At 42.2% G+C, this 27,283-nt stretch overlaps 1 protein-coding gene across 6 annotated transcripts in view; it reads right to left on the bottom strand.

Moving 5' to 3' along the window:
- Positions 1–27,283, bottom strand: part of PPP2R2B (protein phosphatase 2 regulatory subunit Bbeta) — a 445,379-nt gene that overhangs the window by 268,197 nt on the left and 149,899 nt on the right. For 2 of the 6 annotated variants that reach the window (XM_032404428.1, XM_032404429.1), the window contains one exon: positions 4,481–4,674. The exons of 2 other annotated variants lie outside the window; for them this stretch is intronic. In XM_032404428.1, coding sequence (XP_032260319.1) covers positions 4,481–4,674 — 194 coding nt within the window. Of the gene's footprint in view, positions 1–4,480; positions 4,675–5,177; positions 5,272–5,591; positions 5,684–27,283 lie in introns of those variants that run through there. 2 more of the 6 variants (XM_032404435.1, XM_032404433.1) reach the window with 2 other exon arrangements.

Genomic DNA, 27,283 nt, shown 5'->3' with positions numbered 1-27,283 from the left:
TATTCTAGCATGGATTTTTCCTGGTTTTGGTGCCTTCCAAAGTAAACTGCAGGTTCTGGTCTAATTTTCATCACTCTTCCTCTTGTTCCCTATATTCCAGCCACAGGCAGCTTTCTATTCTTCAAATCAGTCAAACTATTTTAAAGCTCTGGGCTTTGTACCTATAGTCCCTTCTACCTGAAATGTCTTCACCTCTTGTTAATTCCTGACTGATCCTTTAGTTCTCAACTTAAAACTTTCTCTGAAAGGCTGCCTCTGGTCCCCCAAACTAAATTAGATCCACCTTCCTGCCTTATATATGATCTCGAGGCATATTGTGCTTTTCCTGAATGTCACTTATCATAATTGGTAATTATATATTTATTTGCAAAATTATTTAATGTCTGCCTTCTGCGCCAGCCTGATACCATGTCTGTATTGGATTGTGCTGGATCACCTCTGCAGAAAGTCAACTAATATTTGTTGAAGGAATTAAAGGCAGAATGAATCAATAATTATATAATAATAATAATATAATCATAAATCATGGAATAATAAATTTGTTCTTCCTTTAATGTGTAAACAGGATATAGGTTTTTAAAGGCCTCTGCAAGAAGATGGAACTTACTCACTGCCAGAATATAACCAGCAAGTACACTAAAGCAAATAACTAAATGGCAAGATCCCAGCCAAGAAGAGACCGGTAGGTTTTAGTGACTTCTCGCCCGTCTCCACTAGCCATTGCCCTCAAGACCATCCCCAATCAACACAGGATCCAAGCAAAACGCATGCTTGCTATGCAAATGTACCTATAATGCACTGAGGGCATTTACCGAGGTCTGACTTTGTATTAGGCACTGTCTTGAGTGCTTTTCCTGTATTCATTTTTTTTTCCCTGTGGCACAGGTTCTATTGTTATTCCCATTTTACAGCTAAGGAAACTGAGAACAGCGTAGTTATTTTAAAGCATGTCCTCTGACTTCCTCTTCTAACCAGATTGCCATTCCTGTAAACTCAGCTAGGAAAAACATTTATTCTGTGGCCCCACGGAAGTGTAGGAAGATCAATGTAGAAAACTCTCAAACTGCCCTAATGGAGAGAGGGTTTTGGTCAGTTCTAACAAGTCTGAAAATAAAGAAATCCACATAGAGATCAGAGAGATTTGAGAGATGAAGCCTTGTTTAGGACCCCCAGAGTTCCATATCTGAAAAAGCCAGTAAAAACATTGTGTTGACTTTATTTCTGTAGTCATTCCAACCCCACTCTTCATCGTATTTAATCCCATATACACATGTTCAAATGATCCCTGCCAAGAATTTGACCCCAGATAGGAATACAATTTATACACGAAGATAAAACCATAGTGGTCTTCTTCCTAAGAGGAGCTAATGGTTGAAGGAAAGAAAATGAGTCAGTGCAGAATTTCTTAGTGGAAGAGCACGCGCTTCAAATGGTCTTGAGTTTGAAGGCAAGTTCTTCCCTCATCCGTGTGGCCCTCACATATTAGTAACATCTATGGGCCTCAGTTGCCCAGTTTCCTTATTTGAAAATGTTAATAGCATTCACTTAGCAGGACATGGAGATATTGAAGTGCTATATTTAAAAAGCTCAGCAAGTACATGGAAAACAGAAGATGCTCAAAGATGGTAACTTTAAAAAGGGAAAAAAGATAAAGATCGAGGAGGGGGTAACTTTGATGCTCAGAATAAAAGAAGAGTCATAGGAAATGTCTTTAATAAATATACATCATGCATTCTTTTTCTTCCCTGTGGTGGGGGGTGGCGGGTAGGGAAAGGAGGGGAGGGAGGGAGAGGGTGGTGGGGGGGGGGAAGAGGGAAGGAGGGGGGAGAGGGGAGAGGGAGCGAAAATAAGAGAGGAAAGCTTGGGTAAAAGTGTCCTTTAGCATTTGCATTGCTCTTAGCTGGCTGAACTTGCCTGCAGCTACCACTTACAATGCAAATTGAGCTTAGAGTCCTTCACACTAACTACACAGCAAAAACCTTTCAGCTTTAAATAGAATACTGCAGTGTGGAATGATCTGAGCAAAGCAAAGCAAAGAAAAATTCAGAGATAAATTGTGAAGGAGATTTTGGAGAGAAAAAAAAGAACCAAACCCTTGACATATCTGGCCAGGTAGGAAAATGCTGACATATCAAGGAAGACAAAAAGCAAAGCAAAGTCTGTAGAAGGACCTAGAAACTAAGGTCAGATTTAAGTGAAAGTGGATTTAAGTTAATAAAGGAGGAGGGTACTTTTGAGGCAAGCCCTCAACAAAGAGGATTTTAACAAATAATATTTTGATCTGGTGATATTTCAAGATGTACTTGGCACTTCCAAGGTAGTCATCAGAAGAGAGAGGATGGACTCTTGCCCCTGTCCCAGCACCACTGCATGAATGTTCCCTAAAATGAACAGATTAAGACCATAGAGAACTTCCTGCTCTACTCAACTTCTGCTATTTACACTGTCCACGTTACATTTTTCCCCCCTTCTTCCCAGACTTTCAATAAGATCAGATAAAGAAACCTGAAGGCATACTGAGCAATAAAGGTTTTGTTTAGTTTTCAGCGTGGTGTGTGCATGTGAGAGAGACAGAACGTTCTGAGAGGTTGACTTAGAAAGATTTGAGAGAGCTGCCTGCTATAAACTCATGCCTCAGTTTTGACTACACGAACACAGTTATTTTAATCAGAATCAGAGTTTACAAAAATGCCATAAAATAGGACCAAAGATCAGGGTAGTACCTGGGGCCCGGAAAGCACTAAGGAATTCCATTTTTAACTCATTTCTTCATTCTAGAGGTGATACTCCCATACACAAGGCCCCAATCTGCCCATCTTCCCAGCTCAGTAGGTTTCCTGTGCCTGCGCTTGGAGGCATAATGCAATCTAGAAGAAAACATGAAGGCAGCCCTCTTTGTTGTCACAAACAGAAAGAAGTATCACCCAGAAAGACCAAGAGACCCAAGGCCAACTTCTCTCTTGGATAACATGCTCAGACACAGGGCTAGTCATAATCTACCTGGTAACTGATTCAGTGACAAAGCACTTGAGACTGAGAAAGAACATCTTATAACCACCCTGTCATCCTGCAAATGAAAAGACTCGGCAAGTATGGTGCCTGTACGGGGGAGGGAGAGGCTGAACATCTCTTAAAAGCCATCTCTAAGCTCCTGAACGCCAGAGCTCACACAAGTCTGCTTCATCTGTCTAGCACCCACATATTAGGCTGGATGCTCTCCAGTAATGATGATGAATGAAGAATATATTTTCAATAGCACTGGACATTCTTTATTACCTAAAACTTACTGGGATGTTTATAGAAGATGCCACCTTTGCCCCCAAACTGTATCTTTTTATTTCTTTCAGAGTTTGAACTCTTTTACTACCCCAACCCCATCACATTTTTCTATGATTCTTGATTTGATTAAATATTATAGAAATTTTAGTATCCAAGAATAACAAGCATTGTCTTAAATTAACATAAGGTGCAATGTTTTCCTAAAGCACTTTCACACACATTTTCTCACGTGGATATTACAACGTGATAATGCAACACTTTATATGAGTGGTTAAGGATAAGGGCCTACAGGTAGAAAATAAAAGCAAAAATGCAAAAGTTTTGGCATTTGAAAAAAAAATGCCTTTACTCTCTATTCACACAAAAGGCAGAATGAGATTCCACCTGCTGACTTTCCCTGCCTGCCTGCTAACGTCAGAACAAGCTGAGAGAGAGAGAGAGCGCCACGACAATTTCACCTCTTGGCAAAGCTCAGCTTACTGAACCCTCTTGCTTTCTGCTGGCTGTTGATTCAGCAGAAACTACTGCTGCAGAATTCATAATGGTGATTTTAAAGGCCCCACTGATCGCATTGCTCGCCCCACGTGTCAGACTCGTTCGCTCACTGCTGGAACGCCGTCTCCCCAGCTACCTTTTTATTTCTTGCTAATGCACTTCCAAGGGGAGAGGGGCTCGCCCTTTTGCAAAGGGCCTTTTGGGGTTCTGATTGTCTGAGCAGGTAACCTGGCCGGAGAGATAGTCGGGCAGGAAATGAAACCATGTCCTCCCTGCAGCCACTGAGAGACACAACATCATTCCGCTGGGGGGGGGGGGGGGGGGCAGGGGGGGGAAGGACCTCCGATCCGACTGGGCCCCTTTCTTATCTCCCCCTCCAAGACCCCGGCAAACATCTTGGGGGATGGGTCATCTGCCTTCACGGGGTCATTTTTCCAGTCGGGAGCCCCACCCTGCAAAGCCTGATCCCCGAGGGCCATTTTAACTCCCGTGGGCGCCGGGTCCACCTGCTGCTGAACGCCGGGCTCGCCTCGCGGAGCCCGGATGGATGTGGGGCGCACCGGCCGCTGCCCCCACGGGCCGAGCCCCCGCCCCAGCCCCGGGCCGAGAGGAGTCTCCGCCACTCGGCGCCCGGCGGCCGGCCGAGCCCAGCGATCCGCAACTTGCGCCCGGCCCCAGCGGCGGAATGCGGCGGGGCTGGCGTTACCTTCGGTCGCATAGCTGTGGTCGCGCAGGAAACTGTTGTTGATTTTGCGGGTATCAATGTCCTCCTCCATTGACAGCAGGCTTACTTGCGTGGGAACCAGAAGCCGGCAGACAAGTATCCATGATCCCTCCCCGCAGCCAGTCTCACAGGAGAGGGGGGCAGGGGAGCCGGTGGGACTGCACCATGGTCCGAGCCTGAGGAGGAGACGGGGAGGCGGAGAGAAAAAAAAATAAAAACCCGGCAATGGAGCTGTCACCTCCTCCACTCGGGATCTCCGAGGCTGCGGCGGCTCCTCCCGCGGTGCGCTCACTCCAGCTCCAATTCCCAGCGAGGATGCTGCGCCCGGCTCCGCGGCCGCCGGGTGCCAAGATGCGCCGTGCCCCGAGGGGTCCGGGCCCGCCCGCCGCCCGGGAGGCGCTCACAAGCGGGGCTGGGGAGATGCCCAACAGGTTCCCCACGTTGGCCGCCGCTCCAAAATGCAAAAAAGGTCCCTCCTCCCCCTGGGAGAGCGGGCGGCCGCGACAAAATGGTGCCTTTCTGGACCCGGGCTGCAGTGGCGAGATGGCAGGGGCCGGATTCGGGCTGGGCCGGCCCGGAGCAGGGTGCTGGTCCCACGGGAGGGCGGCTCCGGCTGGCGGGGGCGAGGAAGGCGGCGGGGAGCTGGGCAGGGCGCTGCGGCCGGCGCCAGCGCACTCACCCTCACACCCACACGCGCGCACTCGCAGCTGCGCTGCTGCAGGAGGAGGCTGGAGGCGGCTGGTGCATTAAAGGCGAGGCTCCTCCCAGCCGCGTCAGCAGCCCCAGGACTCGTCCCCAGCAGCGCCGGTGGCCGAGGCAGAGGCTGCGGCTGCTCTCTGCTGCAGTGGGGCGCACGCAGCCGCGAACCGGCACCGGGGCAGCAAGCAGCGAGCCGGCAGGTTCACGCGAAAACCAGAGACGCGCTCTGGCAGCCGCCCTCCAACCGTGCCACGCGGCGAAGGGCGGCGTTTACTCGAGCCCCCAGAGTCCCTAGCTCGCTGCCTTGCTCCGGACACCTGCGCTTCAGGACCGCGAAGAGAAGTAGGTCCCCTGGGGGAGGCAGGGAGACGACAGTCAGGTCCCTTTCGCTCACCCTTGTGTGAGGTATGCGGTCCCTTGATAAAGTTCAACGGCGAGGCCTGGGGTTCGAAGCCTCAGAGAGAGGAGAGAATGGGAAGAAGGGCTGCCGTAGCTTAACTGAAGCCTCCTGTGCTAGGAATAGAACGGGGAGCAGGGGCAGAACTTTTCTGTGACCACCTACGACTTCTCCATTCCAGACGCAGTCAACATCCCCTTCCTACTGTAGGCGTCTATGTCTACGCAGGCAGAGGGATGCAAAAGGGCTGAGTTATGAAGCCAGTCCACATAGTCAGTCTGAGAAAGTCCACCTTCCCTAGCCCTGTGCACTTTGTTTTGGACCAAGTGCTGCAGGTCCTCCTGTAGGTCTTGCTTGTGAAGACACAAAACCGCAGGAACCGCTTACGTTTGCTCCCAGCATGGAAGGGACATGGGAGTCTCTGCTACCCTGAGGAGATTTCAAAGATCCAATTAGTACAAAAAAAAGAGACCTGCCTCCCTACTTCACCTAGGAGGAAAATGCAGAATTCCCCCCCCCCAACCATGTTTCCCCATATTGCAAATCCGGTATTTGAAAGAAAACTTGATCGCTGTTATGAAACCAATAAAACCATTTATGAAGCTACCCAACTCCCTAAAAAGCCAAATTGGAAAAGACATTTCCCCATTTTCCTCTTGTAGAAGGTATTCATTTCAGTGGGTGTCACTGCAGGGAGAGACATCAGCAGACGTCTTGCTCAGTTAAGCTCCACAAGTTGAGCTAGATGAGCCCAGAGGGACCTGGGAGTTAATTATATACATACAATGCTTTGGCTAACACGATTTAGAAAGTATTTGAAGTTCAAAAAAAATGGGAAAACAAGTTTTTAGCAGGTTGGGAATTGCAATCAGATTTCCACAAAGAGTGGATGCTTCCAGCAGATGGAAAATGGAATTATCCCCCATCTCCAAAAAGCGAGAGGGAGAAGAGAGTAGAAATAGTCTTCGATATAATTTTTAAGGGAAGTTCAGCTTATAACAGATTCCATTTGATTGTCATTTGGTGGTTAGGTCTTAACATAACTTGTTTGACTATTTGTTCAAATGTCACCAATGAAATTCCAGTGACAAATGTAATCCACTCGGCATCAGTTCACAGCTGGTTCTTCCACATGATGAGCTGTATCCATCACCAAGTCTCCAGTGGTCAGCTTATCTGTAGTTACACAGTTCAGCTTCCCTTGCTGTTAAGCATAATGGGGAAGGGGCGGGCAGAGGGGAAAAAAGCTAAGTTCCTCTCCAAGTGGTAAGAAGACATTTTGCTTTCCGTTGAAATGACCTTAACTTGTGACAGGAGACCTTGGAATAGTATTTGGAAATCCTCCCTTTATCTTCCTGGAATGTGGGCTAGATTGGCACAGAGCTGTATGATGAAGTGGGTAGGCCCAGGCTCATGGGCCAGGCTGTGCTTGAGGAATTTTCCACTGTAACCAATAGGAGAAAGGTCCCCTCCATAGATTAAGTTTCTGGGCTTTACTAAATTTTCCCTTTCACGTTTCCTGCAGCATCCCTCCTGCATTTATTCAATGGTACAGGCAACACAGATACATCATGGGTAAGGAGATTGCAAAGTTTCAACTTTGTGGACCACTCTTTTCTACTGTGAGCAATGGGGGAACTAGGCCCTGCACCAAAACCAAGAAAAATAAGGCTGTTGTCTTTGTGCTTGAACACAATGACGTGTAGGAAAGGAGGTCAAGGGGTTGAAAGAACCCTGTGCAATTCTGTAGTGGTAAGAGGACCATATAGACCATTTCTCAGAAGACCTGCCGACCTTCTTTCTATGCCTCAACACGTCAAGTTCTTTCCAAAAGCATTTGAAATGTATACATGTCAACCTATGCTCTTTCCTCATGTTCTTGGCATTCTTTAGCATCTCAGCTCAACTGTCCCTACTTCCCTGAGTCATTACCTGACCATACCACAGTCTCTTCCTCTAGAATTTTCTGCATCTACATCTTTTTTTTTTTTTTTTTTTTTTGGTCTTCTTCATGGCTCACTGCATTTTGTAATAGTTGTTTCCATGTCATTATCAACCATCCCTACTCTATCTCTGATATTAAATGTCTGGCACTTAGTGGGTGCTCAATTATCTTTGCTGGATAGAGGTAAATATTTCTTCAATGAATGAATAAATTACTGAATTTCTTCAGTACAACAAATATTTGTAATATTTAGGTTTAGTAGCTCAATCCTTATTAAAATTCTTGCAAAAAAAACAAAAACCACACCCAACAATAAAAACTGTTGTGAGCCAGTAATTTTCTAGTTCCTAAGCTTTATTGCAATTGAAATAATTGTGCTACCCATTCCTGTATGCATATGTACCAAGAATATTTACTGAGCGCTTAAGATGTGCCAAGAATTGTTCTGGGTGCTGGGGATACAGTTAAAACAGAGTCCCTTTAGTCGCAGAACTGAAATTCTATCACCTGATTTTGATAAAATGAGCTGTCTTAGAAATACAACAAAGGCATTATAAATCAACAGACTATAGCGTAATGCTAAATGCTAAGGTTCTGATATCAAGCACAGCTGATTTTCTGACACGTATTACTGTGTCCTTGAGTAAGTTACAAGGTTCCCCTAAGACATTTTTTAAACCTCTAAATTAGGGGGAAGAATACTATCTACTTCATGGAGTTATTGTGTGGATTTAAGGAGATAATGTATGGAATAATCCCAGAGAGAAGATACTGCTATTACTTGTTGAATATTTATTATCATCACCACTCTCAATAATGAACAAATATTAAAGCACCTACTAAGTCAGCCCCCGGGACAGGACTGGAGATTCAGCAACATCCGTGCATAAAAAGAATAGTTTCCGCTGTCATGGGACTTAGTGTCTAATTTACAGTTTATGTAAAAGGAGTCATAAGCTATAAAAGGGGCAGCAGAAGACACTTTGAAAGGCTGACCAAATCCAGGCTTGTACTTTACACAAAAAAGGCCAATTACAAATACACAGGCTTCTTAAGTTACACAATTCAGAATGATGGCACATAGTCATGTTCTTTTTTTATCACCCTTGTCATGGCCCCCTCACCCCAGTTAGGTTAGTGCTGCTTACACTGGAACCTTTCAGGTCATCCTTCCAATTAACACATTAAATACCTACAATTTTATTAAAACCTTTGACCTAAGCCAGTCTGGAGATTCTTAATATAGGCTTAGGTGTCAGACGGTCCTGGTTTGTTCCAGCTTAGGCACTTACGAATTTCATGACCTTTGGCAAGCAATTTAACATCTCTGGGCCTCTGTATTTGCAAAATAGAAGAAAATAATAGAAACTACTTGAGAGTGTTGCTGAGTGGCTTCAGAGCAGCCTAACCGTTTTGCGCTAAAATGTCAGTTCTCCCTCCTACCCGTGGCTCATGTACATCTCCACCAGTAGAGAAAGGGAGAGATGCACTACAAAGTGGATCATTTATGTGAACAAAAGTGACTTAGAAACCGGAGTTTTACTACCTATTGATCTGTCCTAATGGCAAACTAGAAACTGGATACATGAAATTTTACCATCCTGCACAAAGCCCTTTAGAAGCCATCAAGTCCTGTGGAATTATGATGACCCTCTCTACGCGCAGACCTGATCACGTTTCTCTATTGTGGAATCCTCTGAAATCTCTCTCTAGGATCACTAAGCACTGAAGGCACAACTGTCTCTCTGAGGTGGTTTATGTGTTGACTGCTCAGTGGGTAAGCTCTTGAGTTTCCAGCAAGGTTCGCCATTCCTTTTTGTGCATACTCCTAGAACATGTAATACACGACACGAGTGAACTTTTAAAATGGAATTTAACCTGGGAAAAGAAAACAAAACATCTTGCTCTTAAAATGTTGTATTAAATCCAGATTCTGCATTCTTAATGGATTTCACAGAGTAAAATTTTCCTTCAGTTATCCAAGTACAGTAATTTATGCAAAGAAACAGTGGCACGCTGGGGCTGCTACTTACTGGAGAGCCGAATGTGCGGATTATACACATCTATTTCCAGCTCTGCTGTGAGGGACATCATGTTGGTAGCTTAAAATCTGAAATCTGCTATGGTGGGTTATTTATATCATGGAAATTTTTTAAAAACCCTATATAAATCAGGGCTTTTGGGATTTCTGTTTGCTTTGAGAGCCGATTGTTAAACATTTAGCAGCACACCAGTAGAAATGCAATACTTTCCGCTGTATCTTCCTGCTCATCCCTGTAATCTACGCAAAGTTCCTTCCAATTCTCAATGCTAAATCTCCCAAACTGTGTCAAATTCCAGAGCATCCCACCATCTGACTAAACTTGAGCCATAATGCTAAATGACTCTTAAAATCCTACCTTTACCATAAAGCTTTCCCATATCCATCAGAGGAAACCCGATGCCTTTGTTTGATCTCTTCCAGGCTGGATATGCTATTGCCATGGTAGACCTGGAAGAGACTTGCCCCATAAGGGACCTGACAACATAAGGAATGTCAGGTGCATGCCCATTCTCCATGAATCATCCCTTTCTACTGTTCAAGCTCCACTGTCTCCTTACTTTTGCTCTGGATTTGCCTAAATGCAAAACAAAGACATCCACTCTGCCTGATTTCATTGATAGCTCTTCAACATGTCTTGTTAGGATATTGATACAATGGGGGAAGAGGAACAAAAATCCAAGAGTCCAGATCTGAGAGCCTAAGAGAAAATATCATCTTGTACCTTTTCTCATTTAGTGGTTTTAGAGTTAAATTTAGGCTGTCTTATTCAAGATATTTTTAATTTGCAGTATATTTATTTGGTATAAGGTGAGGATTTACAAAATCCCTTCCACAATACTCAAGGGGTACTATCCAGTTCCTGATGACATTTCTCAAAATAAAATTTCATATAATTTAAACGAGAATATATATTGGGAAATATCTTTCAAATTTCTTTAAGAGGCACCAAGCAATAACACTTTACAGAATATATCCTAAGAAAATCATCATAGATGTGGGCAAAAATTTAGCCATAAGGTTATTTCTCAGAGCATTGTTTAGAATCATAAAAAACTGGAAACAACCCAAATGTCCAACAGAATTGGCTAGGCAAATTATGGTAAATACAAACAATGGGCAAGTATTGAGCCATTGATAAAATATTAGTAGCCAACGCTTGTTGAGCATATATTATGTACTAGGTTCTGTGCAAAGGGTTTTGCGAGCATTATCTCATTTAATTCTAACAGCAGCCCTTAAAAGGAAAGTGCTATTATTATCTCCATTTTACCGAGGGTAATAGAGGTAAATAATATACCCAAGGTCAAACAAAAAGGAGCCTGGCACTGCGTACACACGTGTGTGTGTGTGCGCGCGCGTGTGCGCATGTTGGGGTGGGTTGAGGCCACTCTATTGAAAGCATGCACTACTAGATTCCGATTTGTCTCTCTTAGAAATGAATAATAGCCTCTCAGTGGAAAACCACTTACCACTGTGTTGGTGAGATTGTGGCAAAATTGGAAACTTCACACACTGCTTGTGGGCTTGTATAATGGTGCAGCCACAAATAGTTTGACAGTTCCTCAAAATGTTAAACAGCGCATATGACCCAGCATTTTCCCTTCTAGGTATACACCCAATAGAATTGAAAACCCATCTTCATGCCAAGACCTGTACATGAATATTCATGATGGTGGCATTATTCAGAATAGCCCCGAAGTGGAAGCAACCCAAATGTTCATCAGGTAATAAATGGATAAAATGTGATATATCCATACAATGGATTATCATTCAGCTATAAAAAGGAAAGACATACTGACACATGCTACAACATGAATCAACCTTGAAAACATGCTAAGTGAAAGAAGCCAGTCACAAAAGACCACATACTGTATCACTACATATTAGTGTGATTCCATTTGTGTAAAATGTTCAGAATGGGCAAATCCATAGAGACAGAAAGTAGATTAGTTTGCCAGGGGCTGGGTGGGGGAATGGGAGTGAATGCTTATGGATTTGACGGTTTCTTTCTAGGGTGATGAAAAAGTTCTAAATTAGGTAAGGGTAACAGTTCCACAACTCTGAATATACTAACATCACTGAACTGTATACTTTTAAAAAGTGATTGTTTATGGTATAGGATCTCAATAAAGCTGTTATTAAGGATTAAAAAATCTCTACTATCAAAAGCCATTTCTTACTTCTTGGAGTAGGACATGTCCTTCAGGCTAATATGAGTACAGAAAAAATGTAAGGGTATGTAATGACAAGGATAGATATTTATATTATTTAAAAAAGTCAAAAAACAATATAGACTGGTTTCCCCTTTCTCAGTTAAAAAAAGTGTGTGTGGGCGCCTGGGTGGCTCAGTTGGTTAAGCGACTGCCTTCGGCTCAGGTCATGATCCTGGAGTCCTGGGATCAAGTCCCGCATCGGGCTCCCTGCTCAGCAGGGAGTCTGCTTTTCCCTCTGACCCTCCTCCCTCTCATGCTCTCTGTCTCTCATTCTCTCTCTCTCAAATAAATAAATAAAATCTTAAAAAAAAAAAAAAAGTGTGTGTGTGTGTCAAATCAATATATAAAAATACTGTGCAGTGGTTATGTGTGGTTATCATTGTTCATATTTTTGTCAAAGAAAATTTAGAACATGTATTATTTTTGTAATAAGAATATTTTTAAAGTATTTTTAAAGGGGGGGAGGGGCAGAGGGAGAGGGAGAGAGAGAGAATCTCCAGCAGGCTCCATGTCCAGTGCAGAGCCTGATGCGGGGCTCGACCTCACAACCCCAAGATCATGACCTGAGTTGAAATCAAGAGTTGGACGCTTCACCGACTGAGTCATCCAGGTGCCCCTAAAGTTTTTTTTTTTTTAATGTTATGAAACACTTTTTTGGATGAAACCTTGTATTGGAAAGGTTAAAAGTCATTTTCTGCACATGAAGAAAGTGGGTCACGATATAAATGTACATGCTACCAAAGACACAGAACAACTCTGTCGAATAGAAACGTAATGCAGGCCACATTTGTAAAATTTTTAAGCTGCTACATTAGCAAGTGAAAAGAAGCAGATGAAATAATTTTAATAATATTTTTAAAATGTTTTAGAAAGTTTTGGGAAAAAAAATATTTTCTTTAATCTATCAAAAATATTATGATTTCAACATATAATCAATATAAAATTATTACTGGTCTATTTATACTCTTTTTTTTTTTTTAATCCCACGTCTCTGAAATCTGCTGCGTATTTTACACGTACGGTACCTCTCAGACTAGCCACATTTCTAAGGCTCAATAACCCCATGTGTCTAGTGGCTGCAGCACAGGTATAGAGGAATTTTCCCAAAAAGTTTATTCCATTTGGGGCGCCTGGGTGTCTCAGTCAGTTAAGCGTCTGCCTTCAGCTCAGGCCATGGTCCCAGGGTCCTATGATCTGGCCCCACGTTGGGGTCTCTGCTCAATGGGGAACCTACTTCACCCTCTCCCTCTACTCCTCCCTGGCTCAGGCTCGCTCACTCTCTCTCTCAAATAAATAAAGAAAATCTTTTTAAAAAAGCTTATTCCATTCACAAAATGGGTTTTATTATATTTTTTCAAAGAGAAATTTTTATCTACTAAGGACTTGAACAAGATTGTCATGCTAAAACCAAACTAAGCAACATTAATACAGCGGACCTCACAACTATGTTAAAGTAATACAAACTGAATATGAAAAAAATATAGACACATGCACATATATATACATATATATTAAATGTAATAGTACAATTGAACTCAATCTGCATTTTCCCCTAAAACCAGTAAGCTGGATTAATAGAGGAAAAAAAGAACCCGATTCTGAAAGTGCTAAAATGACACCACATAACAATGTATAATAGCAAGAAAGGTGTAATTCAGTACAGTTATCACTCTTATAGGCCAACTGTTTAGTTCAAGCCTATGGCTTCAATGGCTTCAATTCCAGCTAGGAGAAGAAGCCACATTGCCAGATGTCACTGCCAAAAAAAGGATTTCCACAGCTGGGTATCTGCACTCTCCTCAGGCCACTAAAGGTGGAGAAATTTAAAGATACAGTGATAGGAATCTGGCTGAGAATGATTCGGTCTTTAGACTGAATTAGAGACTAGAATTTTGTGGCCACATGATCAACAGATTAATTTCTGAAAATTGCTAAATTAGATATACCATTGCCCCTCGCACACACGTGTGCACAGTTTTGTGTGTGCAGCCCAGCACTTCCTCCTTCCTAACGCACTGTCCTCACTGAATCCCCGGGCACCACTCTCTCCCGATCCTTCTCCGGGGCATGTGCTGGCTCCTCCTCACTGCTTGATGTCTAAATGTACACACACCCCAGAGGTCTAAGGTCTTGAATTTCTCTCTCCACAGTCCCATCCCAGGGGACCTCATCCGGTCTCACGGCTTGCCTCTCACACGATGACTAAGCCCCACACTTGGATTTTGAGCGCCAATCTCTCCTCTGATCTCCACACTAGTATCACTCACAGCAGACGTGGCATTACACCAGGTATCTACAAGGAACCTCAATCCCTAGTCGCCCCCCCCATACCTGCTCCCCCTTCCTGTTGCTTGGTTCTCTCATTTCCCACATCCTTCCAGTCCATCAGCAACGCTTGCCAGCTCTAATCCCAAAATACATCCAGAACCCACCACTTCTCACCACCTCCGCGGCTGCTACCAAGTGCCAACTACCATCTCCCATCACCATGATTGTTTCGAGACTCTAAGCAGCCTGTGATCCCTCCTTCGCCCCCTACAGAATGGTTTCTATGCAGCAGGCAGAATGGTCCTTTTAAATGCAAATCACTTCATGTCACTTTTCAGCTCAAAGCCCTTTATTGGCTTCCTACACATTCAGAGTAAAACTTTCTTAAAATGCCGGGAAGATTTGGCTCCAGCTATAGATCTATCCTTTTTTCTTTTTTTTCCTGCTCCTTACCTGAAGCACCAACAACTCTTGTTTCAACTGCCTTCCCTACGTCTCCCACGTAGACACAGTGGCGTCCTTACTGTTTGCCAAACACACCAGGAAGAGCACTCCCATCCCAGGACCTCCGCGTTTGCTGTTCCCTCGGTCCTGAGTGCCTTCCCTCAGACAACAGCAGAGCTCCGTGCTTGACTTCATTCTGGTGTCAACTGCAGGACCATTTTTGTGAGATACCTTCTCTCACCATAGAAAATAAAATAAAACAGCACCTCCCTCCCAGCACTCTCTCTCCCTGCACTGTTGCCTGACAGTACCTATTTATTTGGCTTTGGTTCTTATGTCAGTAGAACCTAATTTCCAGGGAGACAGGAATGTTTTTGTCCCTTGCTCTCTATCTGGCACCTATAAGAGTGCCTGGCACAGATTGGTTACTCTAAAGACTTTTTGAAAGAATGAAAGAGTCAATGTGTGTTCGCTTAATAATGAAGATCTATCAGGAGGGAATCTTTTTTTTTATTTTTAAAGATTTTATTTATTTATTTGACAGAGAGAGACAATAGCGAGAGCAGGAACACAAGCAGGGGAAGTGGGAGAGGGAGAAGCAGGCTTCCTGCAGAGCAGGGAGCCCGATGTGGGACTCGATGCCGGGACCCTGGGATCATGACCTGAGCCGAAGGCAGACGCTTAACGACTGAGCCACCCAGGCGCCCTATCAGGAGGGAATCTTAATGAACACTAAATCTAGGATGCTTATACGGTAAAAAATTTGGCCTTGCCCAAAGAGAGGCCTGGCTTTTGCCCTAGGCTTCCGGGAAGTAACATGTGTCAGACCTGATAGCACGTCTTTGTTTAGGTGGGGGTGGCCACATTCAACAGTTTAACTGCGGGGACTGGCCACACCAGAAAGACCATGGGATTTAGGGTGGAAGATTTGGGTCATGAGCTATCGGTTGACCTGGTGATGGAGTTCAACCGTATGGGCAAGTAATTAATCAACCAATCATGCTTATGTAATTGAACTCCAATAAAAACTCTGAACACTAGGCTTAGTTAAGCTTCCCTGGTTAGCAGTACTCTATACGTGTTATCATACATCAGTGGAGGGAGGTTAATGTGTCTTGAAGACAAATTCTGAGTTTGGAACCCTACCTGACTCTGCCCTATGTCTCATCCTTTGGCTACTTTTTTTTTTTTTTTTAAAGATTTATTTATTTATATGAGAGAGAGAGAGAGAGAGAGAGAAAGCAGGGGTAGGGAGGGGCGAAGGGAGAGAGAATCTCAAGCACACTCCCCCCCGCCCCCCTCCCTGATGCCAGGGCTCAATCTCATGACCCTGAGATTATGATCTGAGCCAAAATCAAGAGTCAGACACTTAACTGACTAAACTACCCAGTTGCCCCTCCTTTGGCTACTTTTAACCTGTATCCTTTCCCTGTAATAAACTGCAACCAAAACATAATAGCTTTCTGTGATTCTGTGAATCCTAGCAAATTATTGAAATGGAGGGTAGTTTTGGAAACCCCCCAAATTTGCAGTTGATGTCAGAAGTGAGGACAGTCTTGGGAACTCTGCTCTTAAACTTTTTAGTTTGGCTAACTCTAGGTAAGTCTAAGTACATACCAAACAAGTCTCTTACTAAAGACTGCTTCCAGATCATTAGGTCTAGCCTACCATTTCGCTGAAGAGAAAACTGGATCCTAGTGCAAAGAACTGACTTGCCCAGATCCCCCAGCAACAGACTGCGAGCATGGACCCTGGTGTCCTGGCTTCCATGCTCACCCCTCTACAGTGACTCTCCTCTGCTTTTCTCCTCAACATACAGCTTTTTCTTAAGAGAGTAAACAGAAAGTTGTTGGGAATTAAGCTGGCTTCACTCCCCAGAACTCTGAGGTCACTATCAAGGGCAGAAATTACTACTGTCTTTCAAAAGTCATGGGGGCCAGCCCTGAACAAAACTGAAGTAACAGAGGGCACCTGGGTGGCTCAGTCAGTTAAGTGTCTGCCTTCGGCTCAGGTCAAGATCCCAGGGGCCTGGGATTGAGCCCCGCATCGGGCTCCCTGCTCAGTGGAGAGTCTGCTTCTCCCTCTCCTTCTCCCTCTCCCTCTGCCTGCCACCCCCACCCCCGCTTGTGTTCTCTCTGTCAAATAAATAAATAAAATCTTAAAACAAACAAAAAACTGAAGTAACTGAGCTCCACGCTCTTCTTCATCCTCATCATCTCCCTTTTTCTGCCCTGAGATGAGCCAGGTGGAGCTGCCCGAGGGGCTGCATCAATCCTCCTGATCCTCAGCTGCCCAAGTCTGGGAAGGAAGCCTTTATGCTCAGTAGAATCAGCACAAATTACCCTCTGTCTACACTACCACATTCTGCCACTTTCCCCTTCTTTGGAAGAAAACTTCTAAGTATAGGCATTTGGGGAAGCTACAGGACATATCACATGATAAACTTAGCTCATCATGTGGGAAAACATTCTGATAAGTTCAAAGTGTTATGCAGATGAGGTTGATACCCGAGTCATTACTATACTAGTAAGATAAGACAAAGAAGCTGAATTTCAAAGCCAGATGGACCTTGAACTTATAAACCAATCTGTATATATTTTAAAGCTCAATAAATATTTATGGAATAAATACAGAGTGAAAATAATTATATTAAACATGTCTCAAATAGAGACCTCTGTAATTTCCATTTGGCATCTGACAGGGCTATAAAGGGTGAACAAAGTATGATAAAAAAAGTTTATGAATTTACATCTGAAAAGGAGCCATAGGCCCTGAGCAGTGACTTTAACATTTTAGGGTCACAGATCCTTTTGAGAATTGGATGAAGGTTTGGACTCTCTCCCCAGAAAAAAAGCATAGTTTAGAGCACTTTCTGCTTCCAAATGCTGACTCACTGTGTCTATTTCATGCACAGGAAAAGGAAGGGGGAAAAAAACCTGGGACCAAAGAAAGGTCCAAAATTAAATACAAGTTTAGAATTACAGTGCCATCACCTCCCATGCATATTTTTATATGGAGAATAATAATAGCTCTCACATATATAGCACTTAATAGTAATGCTGTAAGGCCAGATGCGAGACTCCTTTCTAAGATGGGTCAGCAAAGTGTAAGAGGCAAATGGTCAAATGCTCGACTTTTGAGAAACAGACTGCTTAAATTCAAATCCTGGCTCTGATATTTCCTAGTAGTATAATCTTGGGCAACTTACTTAATCACTCTGTCCTTCAAATTTCATTTGCAAAATAGTAATCATAATAGTATCTACTTCATAAGGTTGTTATAAATGTTAAATGGGTTAATATATAGAAAATATTTAGAACAGTCCACAGCACATCACACACACCCAATCAGTGTAACTTGGTATGAGGCACCGCATACTGTCATGATTATATGCTCCGTTGCTGTCCACGTGGATGCCAGGTTTATTCACTTTTCCAGTCCTCGTTCTTGAACTGTTCTGGCAGCTCTGCTTCTTCTCCTCCAGCCCCACGCCTTTCTTAGGCGAACTCAAAGCCAAGGTTTCATTACAAGGGAGTATCAAACCATTTATGTCAGTGGCTCATCATGGAAGTATATGTTCATTCAACAGCAAACATTTTCTACCTGCCTACTATGTGCTTAGCACCAGCCTTCTTAGGTGTTGGGAAGGAACTCACAACTTGATTGTAGAGATAAATGTTGAAATTCATGGGCAAGTAAGAGACTCATCAAGTGTTGGCTAACAACAATGTAAGAATTTAGAGACACCCAGCTGAGTGAGAACTGCCCCCAAATGTAAAATGGACAATTAAAACACCTGTGCTGAGGTCTAAAGGAGGACTAGCTACATAATTTGTGGGGCCCAATCCAAAATAAAAACATGGGGTACTTTGTTGAAAAAGTATTAGGGGTTTTAAGACTGACAGCAGAGCACTAATCCAAGCGTGGGGCTCTGTGCACCTGTGCCTGTCACATGGCCTTGGAGCTGGCCCTGCCCTGAAAGATGGGGCGGGGGGGGGGGGGGGGGGGACTCACAGAGAGATTCCAGCCTGCAGCAAATTGGCACTTCCTGTATGTCATGTGCATTTCTGCCTCTGTGTTTTTTCTTACATTCCTCCTCTTAACTAAAAAGATTTGCTTATTTTTCAACCTATGCAAACGCTACATATCCTTCAAACCGTAGCTCTCAAGTCTTAGCTCAGAGGGAACATGATAGAATGCAGAGCCCTGGGGTTGCAGTGAGAAGAGCTGAGGCCATGTCTGCCTTTCACCAGCTCTGGAACTGTGGCAAAGCCTCTCCTCTGATACTTGCCTGGGGAAACTGATTTTAAAATTCTCTCACAGGATGATGGGAGGATCAAAAGACATCACCAATACAGAAGATTTTTGGAATAAGAATTTCTCATGTTTATCAAGAGCTTCATAACTTTTTTGATAAAGTCTAATTTAGCTTGTACAAACAAGAAGTCGTGCTTGCTGTAAGTGAACACACACACACACACACACGTGTGTGTGTGCAAGCACATGTGTGTCCCTTCCACTGCTGCCTCCTATTGAATGTGTGATCTTATTCTCTATTTAACTTCTTAAGGTCATCAAGCATTTAGACTTTACCCCTTCCAATCCATCCTCCTCACTAAGTGAGCATGATCTTTATAACTCATCAATCTGATCCTCTCATTGTTCTAAACCCTTGTATGGTTCCCTATTCCAAAACCCAATGGCACCAAACTATCGGTGTCTTTTGAGGTGTTAATCAGTGTTCTGGGAAAAGAGGTGTGGAATTTGAGGAAAAATAAAATCATGATGTATGCCTCTTTTGTACATTTACCATGCACGTTGAAAAGCTCTGAGAAGTCCTGTAATTAGGAAGTTAATTTAACTTTGTTTAAACTAGAATTTTCCATATTGATAATATTAACATCCTACAAGAAAGTATTCTGTAGTAAAACTTTGGCTAATGCTGGTCTGTAGGATGATGAACAAACTCTTCAGTTTGATTTATGGAGCTTCCATAATCCCTAAATTCCTAGTTCATTTATTGCCATCCCCTTTCCAAGTCCTATGCTCCAGGAGCAGTGGGCCATTTCCAGTTTCTTTGAGCTCTGTGTCTGCTGTGCTCTCTGCCAAGAACGCATCCGCCACTCATTCCTCCATTTACGCCCTGGTGATCTGTTACTCAGTAGGGCCCAGCTCAATTGCCCTATAATGTCTTCTCTGACATTCTTGGTAACTACATTGTCTCCTAATTTCAGTGGTTAACTGCTTCTATGGAATTTTACACACAAAAATAATTGCTGGTGTTTACTGAACATCTTAGTGTCATGTAGGTAATCCTACAAGAAGATTAAAATATGCCTACTTTACTGATAAGAAAAAACACAGATTAAGAAACTCACTCATTTTTCTGTGTTTTCTATCTTTTGAGTGGTACCCACTGTCCACCTAGTTGTCCAAACCAGAAACCCAAAAGACATTTTTAACACCTTTCCCTCTACCTTACATCTAGTCAGATGCCAGTTCTTACAAATTCCAGCTCCCTGGAAGCCATGAATTCTGTCCCCATCTATCCATTCGTATTATCACTAGTTTAAGTTGGGCCGTTACCTCCCAGCAATTCCTGCAGTGACTCCCTAGCAAATCCTCCATTCTCCATGTTGATACAAGTACCCTCATCCTAAAGTTCTGATTATGCCAACTACCCTGCCTAAAGTCCTTGAGTGGCTTCCCCTGACTCTTAGAGGGAAAAAATCCAAGACCTTTAACATAGCTTAAAAGACCCTTTAGGGACTGGCTACCGCCTACTTCTCCACCTTCATTTCATCCAGTCAGGATCTCACAGTCTACACTGGAAGGTCCAGTGAGCGTCTCAAAGTTTCCCGGCCTTTCCAAGCCTTCCTTTGCCTCTGGACCTTTGAACACAGTTTTTCTTCTTGAAATTACCTTCCTTCTCATCCTTGCCTTGTACTCCATAAGCTTCCTAAATATAGACCGAGGTTCGTGCTCTTCCTCTGTGACCTCATAGCACCTAGGCATCATCCTCTTTTTTTTTCTGTGAGATCTTTGGGACCAGGGGCTGTGGATTTCCTGTTGTATCTGTACCGAATGCAGGGCCTGCCACAGAGTAATGCCGTGAAATAAGCATTTGTTGAATGCCTGAATGAATCAACGAATAGATAAATGGATGAATGCAAGCAAAACTAAAAGGGCAGCTTGGAGTATTAAAAGAGAAGGGATTTAGAGCTTGATTGCACCTCTCTGCTTTCCTTTGTCCTCCACATCAAAATTCATTGTCCTTTCAACTCCCCACAAGCACCTTTTCACTTCAACTGCAGGGTCTTTGCGTTTGCCGGGAATGTTCTTTCCCTTTCCACCCATAGTTAATGCTCCTTATCCTTCACATTTCAGATTAGTCATCCTTTCCACAGGGAAGGATTCTTGCCAAATGTAGACCAAGTCAGCCCCTCTATTATGTTAGCCTCATGGCACTCTGTGTCTTTGCCTCCATCCGTCTCACTGCAGTGTATTTCTATATCTATGTCTATGATGGTTCATTTAGTGACTGCTTCGGGGCACCTGGGTGGCACAGTGGTTAAGCGTCTGCCTTTGGCTCGGGTCATGATCCCAGGGTCCTGGGATCGAGCCCCGCATGGGTCTCTGTTCGGCGGGAAGCCTGCTTCTCCCTCTCCCCCTCCCTCTGCTTGTGTTCCCTCTCTCGCTGTGTCTCTCTCTGTCAAATAAATAAAAAAAAAAAAGAAAAGAAAAGAAATGATAGTTTATTAAATGAAAGACTAGAACTGATTTTCTTTCTCCATTTTATAAGTAGCTGTTAACTACTATGCTTGAAGTGAATAAATTCATTCCTACAAAGTTAGCAACATTTGTATAAGTCCACACCAACTTGTAATGTGTTTATATGTTTATAGCTTCCCTTGAAACAAATGTGAATATTATCAGAAGAATCTGACCTCTGCTGGATCCTGGACTCTACCTTGTTAGGCAAATAAGGAACTGCAAGTCAATTTCTCACAAGAAAGGACAAAAGCTCTAACTCACAGATTTTACAACGTGCACAGAATTGGGAGTCGTCAAAACCCGCCATGACATAGATTAGCCAGTGATTCTCCAGCAAGTAATTATTAAAATGGCAAAACAAATAATCTTTTGGAGTCACTACTCTTTGTCAATTCATTGGGTATAAACAGTACTGACTAGGTGGCAACCTGGCTCAGTTTTCTAATATATTCAGGGCTGAGCAAAATGAAATGAGCTTAAACAAAGGCAGAGGGCCTGAGAGAGACATAAAAGAAAGCTAAGTCTATGGCTTGGGGAGTTCCACAAACTTGGATGTGTCCATGAAATGCTCTTTGTCCATATTTTAAAGAAGATGGTAAGCAATTACATTATAAAGGCCTTTTACATCATGATCAAATCAGCTGCCATTGACGGGTGCTTACCACCTGCCAGGTATTGGGCTTATGTCTTTATGTACACATTACTTCTCTCTCTCTCTCTCTCTCTCTCTCTCTCGTCCACCCCACAAGGGAAGTATCATTAGTGCCATTTATCATTGAGACAACTGAAAGTCAGAGATGTTATCTTATGGCAAGGAGAATGGGGCAGATCTGGGATTCGAACCCAGTTTTACTTGACTCTAACTACTCCATAATGGTTTCATTTACGTTTTCCCATGGAAATCTCTGTTTATGGTCTTTTATCCAGTAAGTGCGTACTTAATATTTGTCAAAAAAATGAGAAGCTATAGTCCCCATAATTCTTTGAAAAGAACACCTAAACAGTTACCAGAATGATTTTTCTCTCAAAAGATGTGTTCAGTTTGTAGTGTCCTGTAATGGTGAGAGTTTATGAAACTATAAAGAAATCCTTGGATTTTTTTTATTGTTGAAAAAAAATTTAAGTCCTTTTCTGTGTTTTTTGGTGATTCACTTCTCTATTACCCAGAACATTATACACCTATCCATTGAGTACTGAATACTCCAGATTTAAAGGCATAAGAGGGATTTAATACCTGAAAACAGAGAAACTTGGTATAATTGGGGAAAAACAGAGGCTCAAACTGTCAAAGAAGAAAGCTTTTCTACTTTAAAACAAAGCTGTAGGGGGCATCTGGGTGGCTCAGTCAGTTAAACATCTGATTCTTGATCTCAGGATCGTGAGGTCAAGCCCTGTATGACTACTTAAAAAAATATTAAATAAATAAATAAATGTTGCAGAATGTAGAGGTAGACCCTCTGAGAAAGGCTGGCTTTGTCTCTTAAGAAGGTGATGGTCTTCCTTGATTTAGGAAAAGCAGAAAAAGAAAGTTAAGGGTAATAGTGAACTGAATATACATTTATCATCTCTTTTCCCCAAGATCTCTTTTAAATGACAGTAAGGGAGCAAAGCAGATGTGACCTCACAACAATGAAGAGAGTATAGGGTGGGGGTCATTAAGTGGACTATGGATTTCATGTTTCTGTGAGAAGAAAAGTAGATAGAAGGATAATGATGATGAAGGGGAGAGGTGACATGAGGCAAAATAGAGCACTTATCTACCTTGCAGAAACCTGGAGAGGTTCGGGACTTAGAAATACCAAAAAGGATATAAGATGAGGACCAAAAAATGGAGGGGATGCTAAAATAAAATCCATAGAAAAATTGATTCATCTGCTCTTCATCCCCACTGTTTAATTCCTCTATCTTCTTCACCCTGGGAGGATACAATAGAAAATTCTTCCCTTTGAAAAAAATTTAAATATTTTGGGGTATACTAAGGTGGTGAGTTTGGGAATTGGGTGTCCAAAGTGAAATGTTCTACATTCTGGCATTTAGAGATCCCCAAATGCAAGATCATTTCCCTGCCTGCTCACTCTACTATGAAAGCACTCAGTGATAAATCCTATTCATGTTCATTGAACTGTTCTATTGATTCATTCTCACATATGACAAGACAATGTAAGATCACCTAGATGACTGAGTAAAACATACAATATTAAAAAAATCAAGAAAAAAATAGATACTGGTGGACACAGATATACTACTAGGAATATAAATAAATAAATACTAATTAGCACATGCAGAAATACTAAAAAAGAGAATAAATGAACAAATCAAGAAGATGCTATGAAAAAGCAACAAGTAGAATATAAGGAAAAAACCCATGAAATGAAAAAAAATGTGGCTAATTTGGTTTTAAATCATTGAAAGGCTAAAAGTCAAAGAACAGAATAGAAAGCCCAGAAATAAACCCATGCATATATGGTCAACTAATTTTTGACAAAGGTGACAAGAAACACAGTGGGGAGAGGATAGTCTTTTCAATAAATGGCGCTGGGAAAACTGAACAGCAACATGCAAAAGAATGAAATTGGTCCCCATCTTACCCCCCACACAAAAATCAACTCAAAATGGATTAAAGACCTAAACATAAGACCTGAAACCATAAAACTCTTAGAAGAAACATAAGGGAAAAGTCTTTAACACTGATCTTGACAATGATTTTTTGGATATAACACTAAAGCACAAAAATGAACAAGTGGGATTATGTCAAACTAAAAAGTTTCTACATAGCAAAAGAGAAAATGAAAAGGCAACCTATGGAATGAAAGAATGTTTGCAAATAATATATCTGAAAAAGGGTTTATATCTAAAAAATATAAGGAACTCCTATAACTCAATAGCAAAATTAATAAATAACCCAACCAAAACTGAGCAAAGAACCTGAATGAATATTTTTCCAAGACATACAAATGGTCAACAGGTATATAAAAAGGAACCCAACATCACTAATCAACAGGGAGATGCAAATCAAAACCAAAATGAGCTAACACCTCACACCTGTTAGGATGGCTATTCTCAAAAAGTCAAACGATAACAAGTGTTGATGAGGATGTAGAGAAAAGGGAACCCCTGTGCACTGTTGGAGGGAATGTAAAATTGGTACAGCCATGATGGAAAACAGCATGAAGGGTCCTCAAAAAATTAAAAATAAAACTGCCATATGATCCAGCAATTCCACTGTAATCCAACAACAACAACAAAAAGAAATCACTGTCTTTAAGATATATTTGTGTTCCCAGGTTCATTGTAACATTATTTACAGTAGCCAAGATACAGAAACATCCTAGTGTCTGTCAATGGTTAAAGAAAATATGGTATTTTAATGTGTACACACACACACACACACACACACACTGGAATATTATTCAGCCTTTAAAAAAGAAGGAAATCCTGCCATTTGCAACAACATGGATAAACCTGGAGGACATTATTCTAAGTGAAATAAGACAGACATAGAAAGATAAATACTGGATAATCTCATACATGGAATCTAAAAAAGAAAGAAAGGAAAGGAAAGGAAAAGGAAGGAAGGAAGGGAGGGAGGGAGGGAGGGAGGGGAAGAGAAGAGGGGGAAAGGGAAGGAAGGGAAGGGGATGGAAGGGAGGGAAGGGAAAAATCAAGCTCAGTAATAAAGGGAAGGGAGGAGGGAAAAATCAAGCTCATAGTAATAAAGAAGAGCGGTTACCTAAAGCTGGGGGATGGGAGAAAAGGAGAGATATTGATCAAAGGGTAAAACCTTTCAGTTCCTGGGCGCCTGGGTGGCTCAGTCGGTTAAGCGGCTGCCTTCGGCTCGGGTCATGATCCCAGGGTCCTGGGATCGAGCCCTGCATCGGGCTCCCTGCTCGGCGGGGAGCCTGCTTCTCCCTCTCCCTCTGCCTGCCTCTCTGCGTACTTGTTCTCTCTCTCTATCTCTCTGTCAAATAAATAAATAAAATCTTTAAAATAAAAAAAAATAAAATTAAAAAAAACCTTTCAGTTCCAAGATGAATATGTTCTGGAGACCTAATGAACAGCATTAGGTGGCTATAGTATTAGGTGACTATAGTTAATAATTACATACTGTATACATGAAATTTGCTAACAGTGTAGATCCTAAGTGTTCTCATCACACACATAGTACAAACTATGTGAGATGATGGATATGTTAATTAGTTTGACAATTAATTTGATTGTGGTAGTCATTCCACAACGTATACTTATATCAAAACATCTCTTTGTACACCCCCAATACATACAAGGTTTATTTGTCAATCATACCTTAATAAAGCTGGGGGGGGGGAAGTAGGACAAAAAGATAAAGGAAATATTAGAGATAATAAAATTAGGAAATTATTCTATGAAGGCCAACATCCAAATGAAAGAAGTATCAGAAAGCTCCTTTTTGATTAGGAAATCAAAAGGAAAGAAATTATTAAAGCAATACTTGAAGGGAATTTCTCCCAGTTGAAGAACATGAGTCTTTAAGATTGAAGAGACCTATTGGTTATCTATAATGATTATTTTTAAAAGACCCACAACTACATAATTGTTTTGAATTTGCAGAGCACCAAGGATAAACAGAAGATCTGAAAGTTTCCTGGAAGAAAACAGAGGCTAAATATATGGCCATATCTATCTATCATCTATCTATCTATCTATCTATCTATCTATCTATCTATCTATCTATCTATCTATCTATCTATGTAATCTCTACACCCAACATGGGGCTTGAACTCATGACCCCGAGGTCAAGAGCCGCATGCTCTTCTGACTGAGCCAGACAGGCACTCCTATGGCCATAACTTTTAGATGGGAAACTTTTCTTCAACAGCATTGGTCCCTTATAAAAAAACAATGAAGCAACAACTGAAAAATTCCAAGAGAGAATGCTTTTCAGATAAGAATTCTATACTATCAATTGAGTGACTGAATGACTGGGAAACCTAAAATTTATTTAGTTATCCTGTTCTTTTGCTAGATACCTTACTAGAAATATCAAGATAACTTTAAGGGTAGTATTATTTTCACAATTCCTAGAAGAGATCTGCTAATAGGTCAACCCAATGAAAAAGCGGCAAAGTCAGAAATTACACCTAAGTCAATCTGCTACTTTTTCTAAATATAGCACCAGGCCTTTGTTTTTTTAATTTATTTTTATTATTTTTTTTTAAGTATGTTCCACGCCCAACATGGAGCTCAATGCAGGGCTTGAACTCATAACCCTGAGATCGAGACCTGAGCTGAGATCAAGGGTTGGCCAGTTAACTGATTGAGCCACCCAGGTGCCTCAGCACCAGGCCTTTGAACACACAAAGGCAGACTAGCTGACATGGTGAGGAAGCTAAAGTCATCCATTACTGGGATTTTAGGGCATAGGGTAGGCTGCTGCCACTTGTAAAGGAGCATTATGTCATTGTTACTACCTTGGCAACTTTCAAAGTTTAGTGTTCCAGCTGACAGCATGGGTAAATATGACTGAAGAGATTTCACGGATTGAGGTACACACAATTTTCAAGTCAAATACGATGAAGAAACTCTCGTTAAAGATTGCTGGCTTAATGGTGCTAACTTAAAATATCAAACAAATTCAAACCAAAGCACAGATTTCCCCTACATTTTAATGCTCGCTTTCTATTTCAGCCTATCTCCTGAATCCCATTTATTCACTCATGAAACAAATATGCATTATATCTGAGGACCTTCCCTAGGCACTATGCCAACGATGATGAATGAAATAGAAAGTCTCTGTCGTCATGAAATGCTGTCTGTGAAGATAATGAAGAGGATTTGGTGAGAGAAAAGAATGCAAGGGGGAGGGAGACTTGCTTGGATGGAAAGATCAGAGAAGGGCTCTCGAGCAGGTAAGATTTCAGCGGATTCAACAGATCCAGCTATGTGAAGAGGTGGTGTGACGGGTGGTGCATTACAAAACAGGGAACAGTAGTGCAAATACCCCAAGGTGGGAAACAGTTTGGGG

The sequence above is a fragment of the Phoca vitulina genome, unplaced genomic scaffold (genome assembly GCF_004348235.1).
Source record: "Phoca vitulina isolate PV1807 unplaced genomic scaffold, GSC_HSeal_1.0 scaffold6, whole genome shotgun sequence".
NCBI classification, from domain to species: domain Eukaryota; kingdom Metazoa; phylum Chordata; class Mammalia; order Carnivora; family Phocidae; genus Phoca; species Phoca vitulina.
This window is presented reverse-complemented; position numbering and strand designations above follow the sequence as displayed.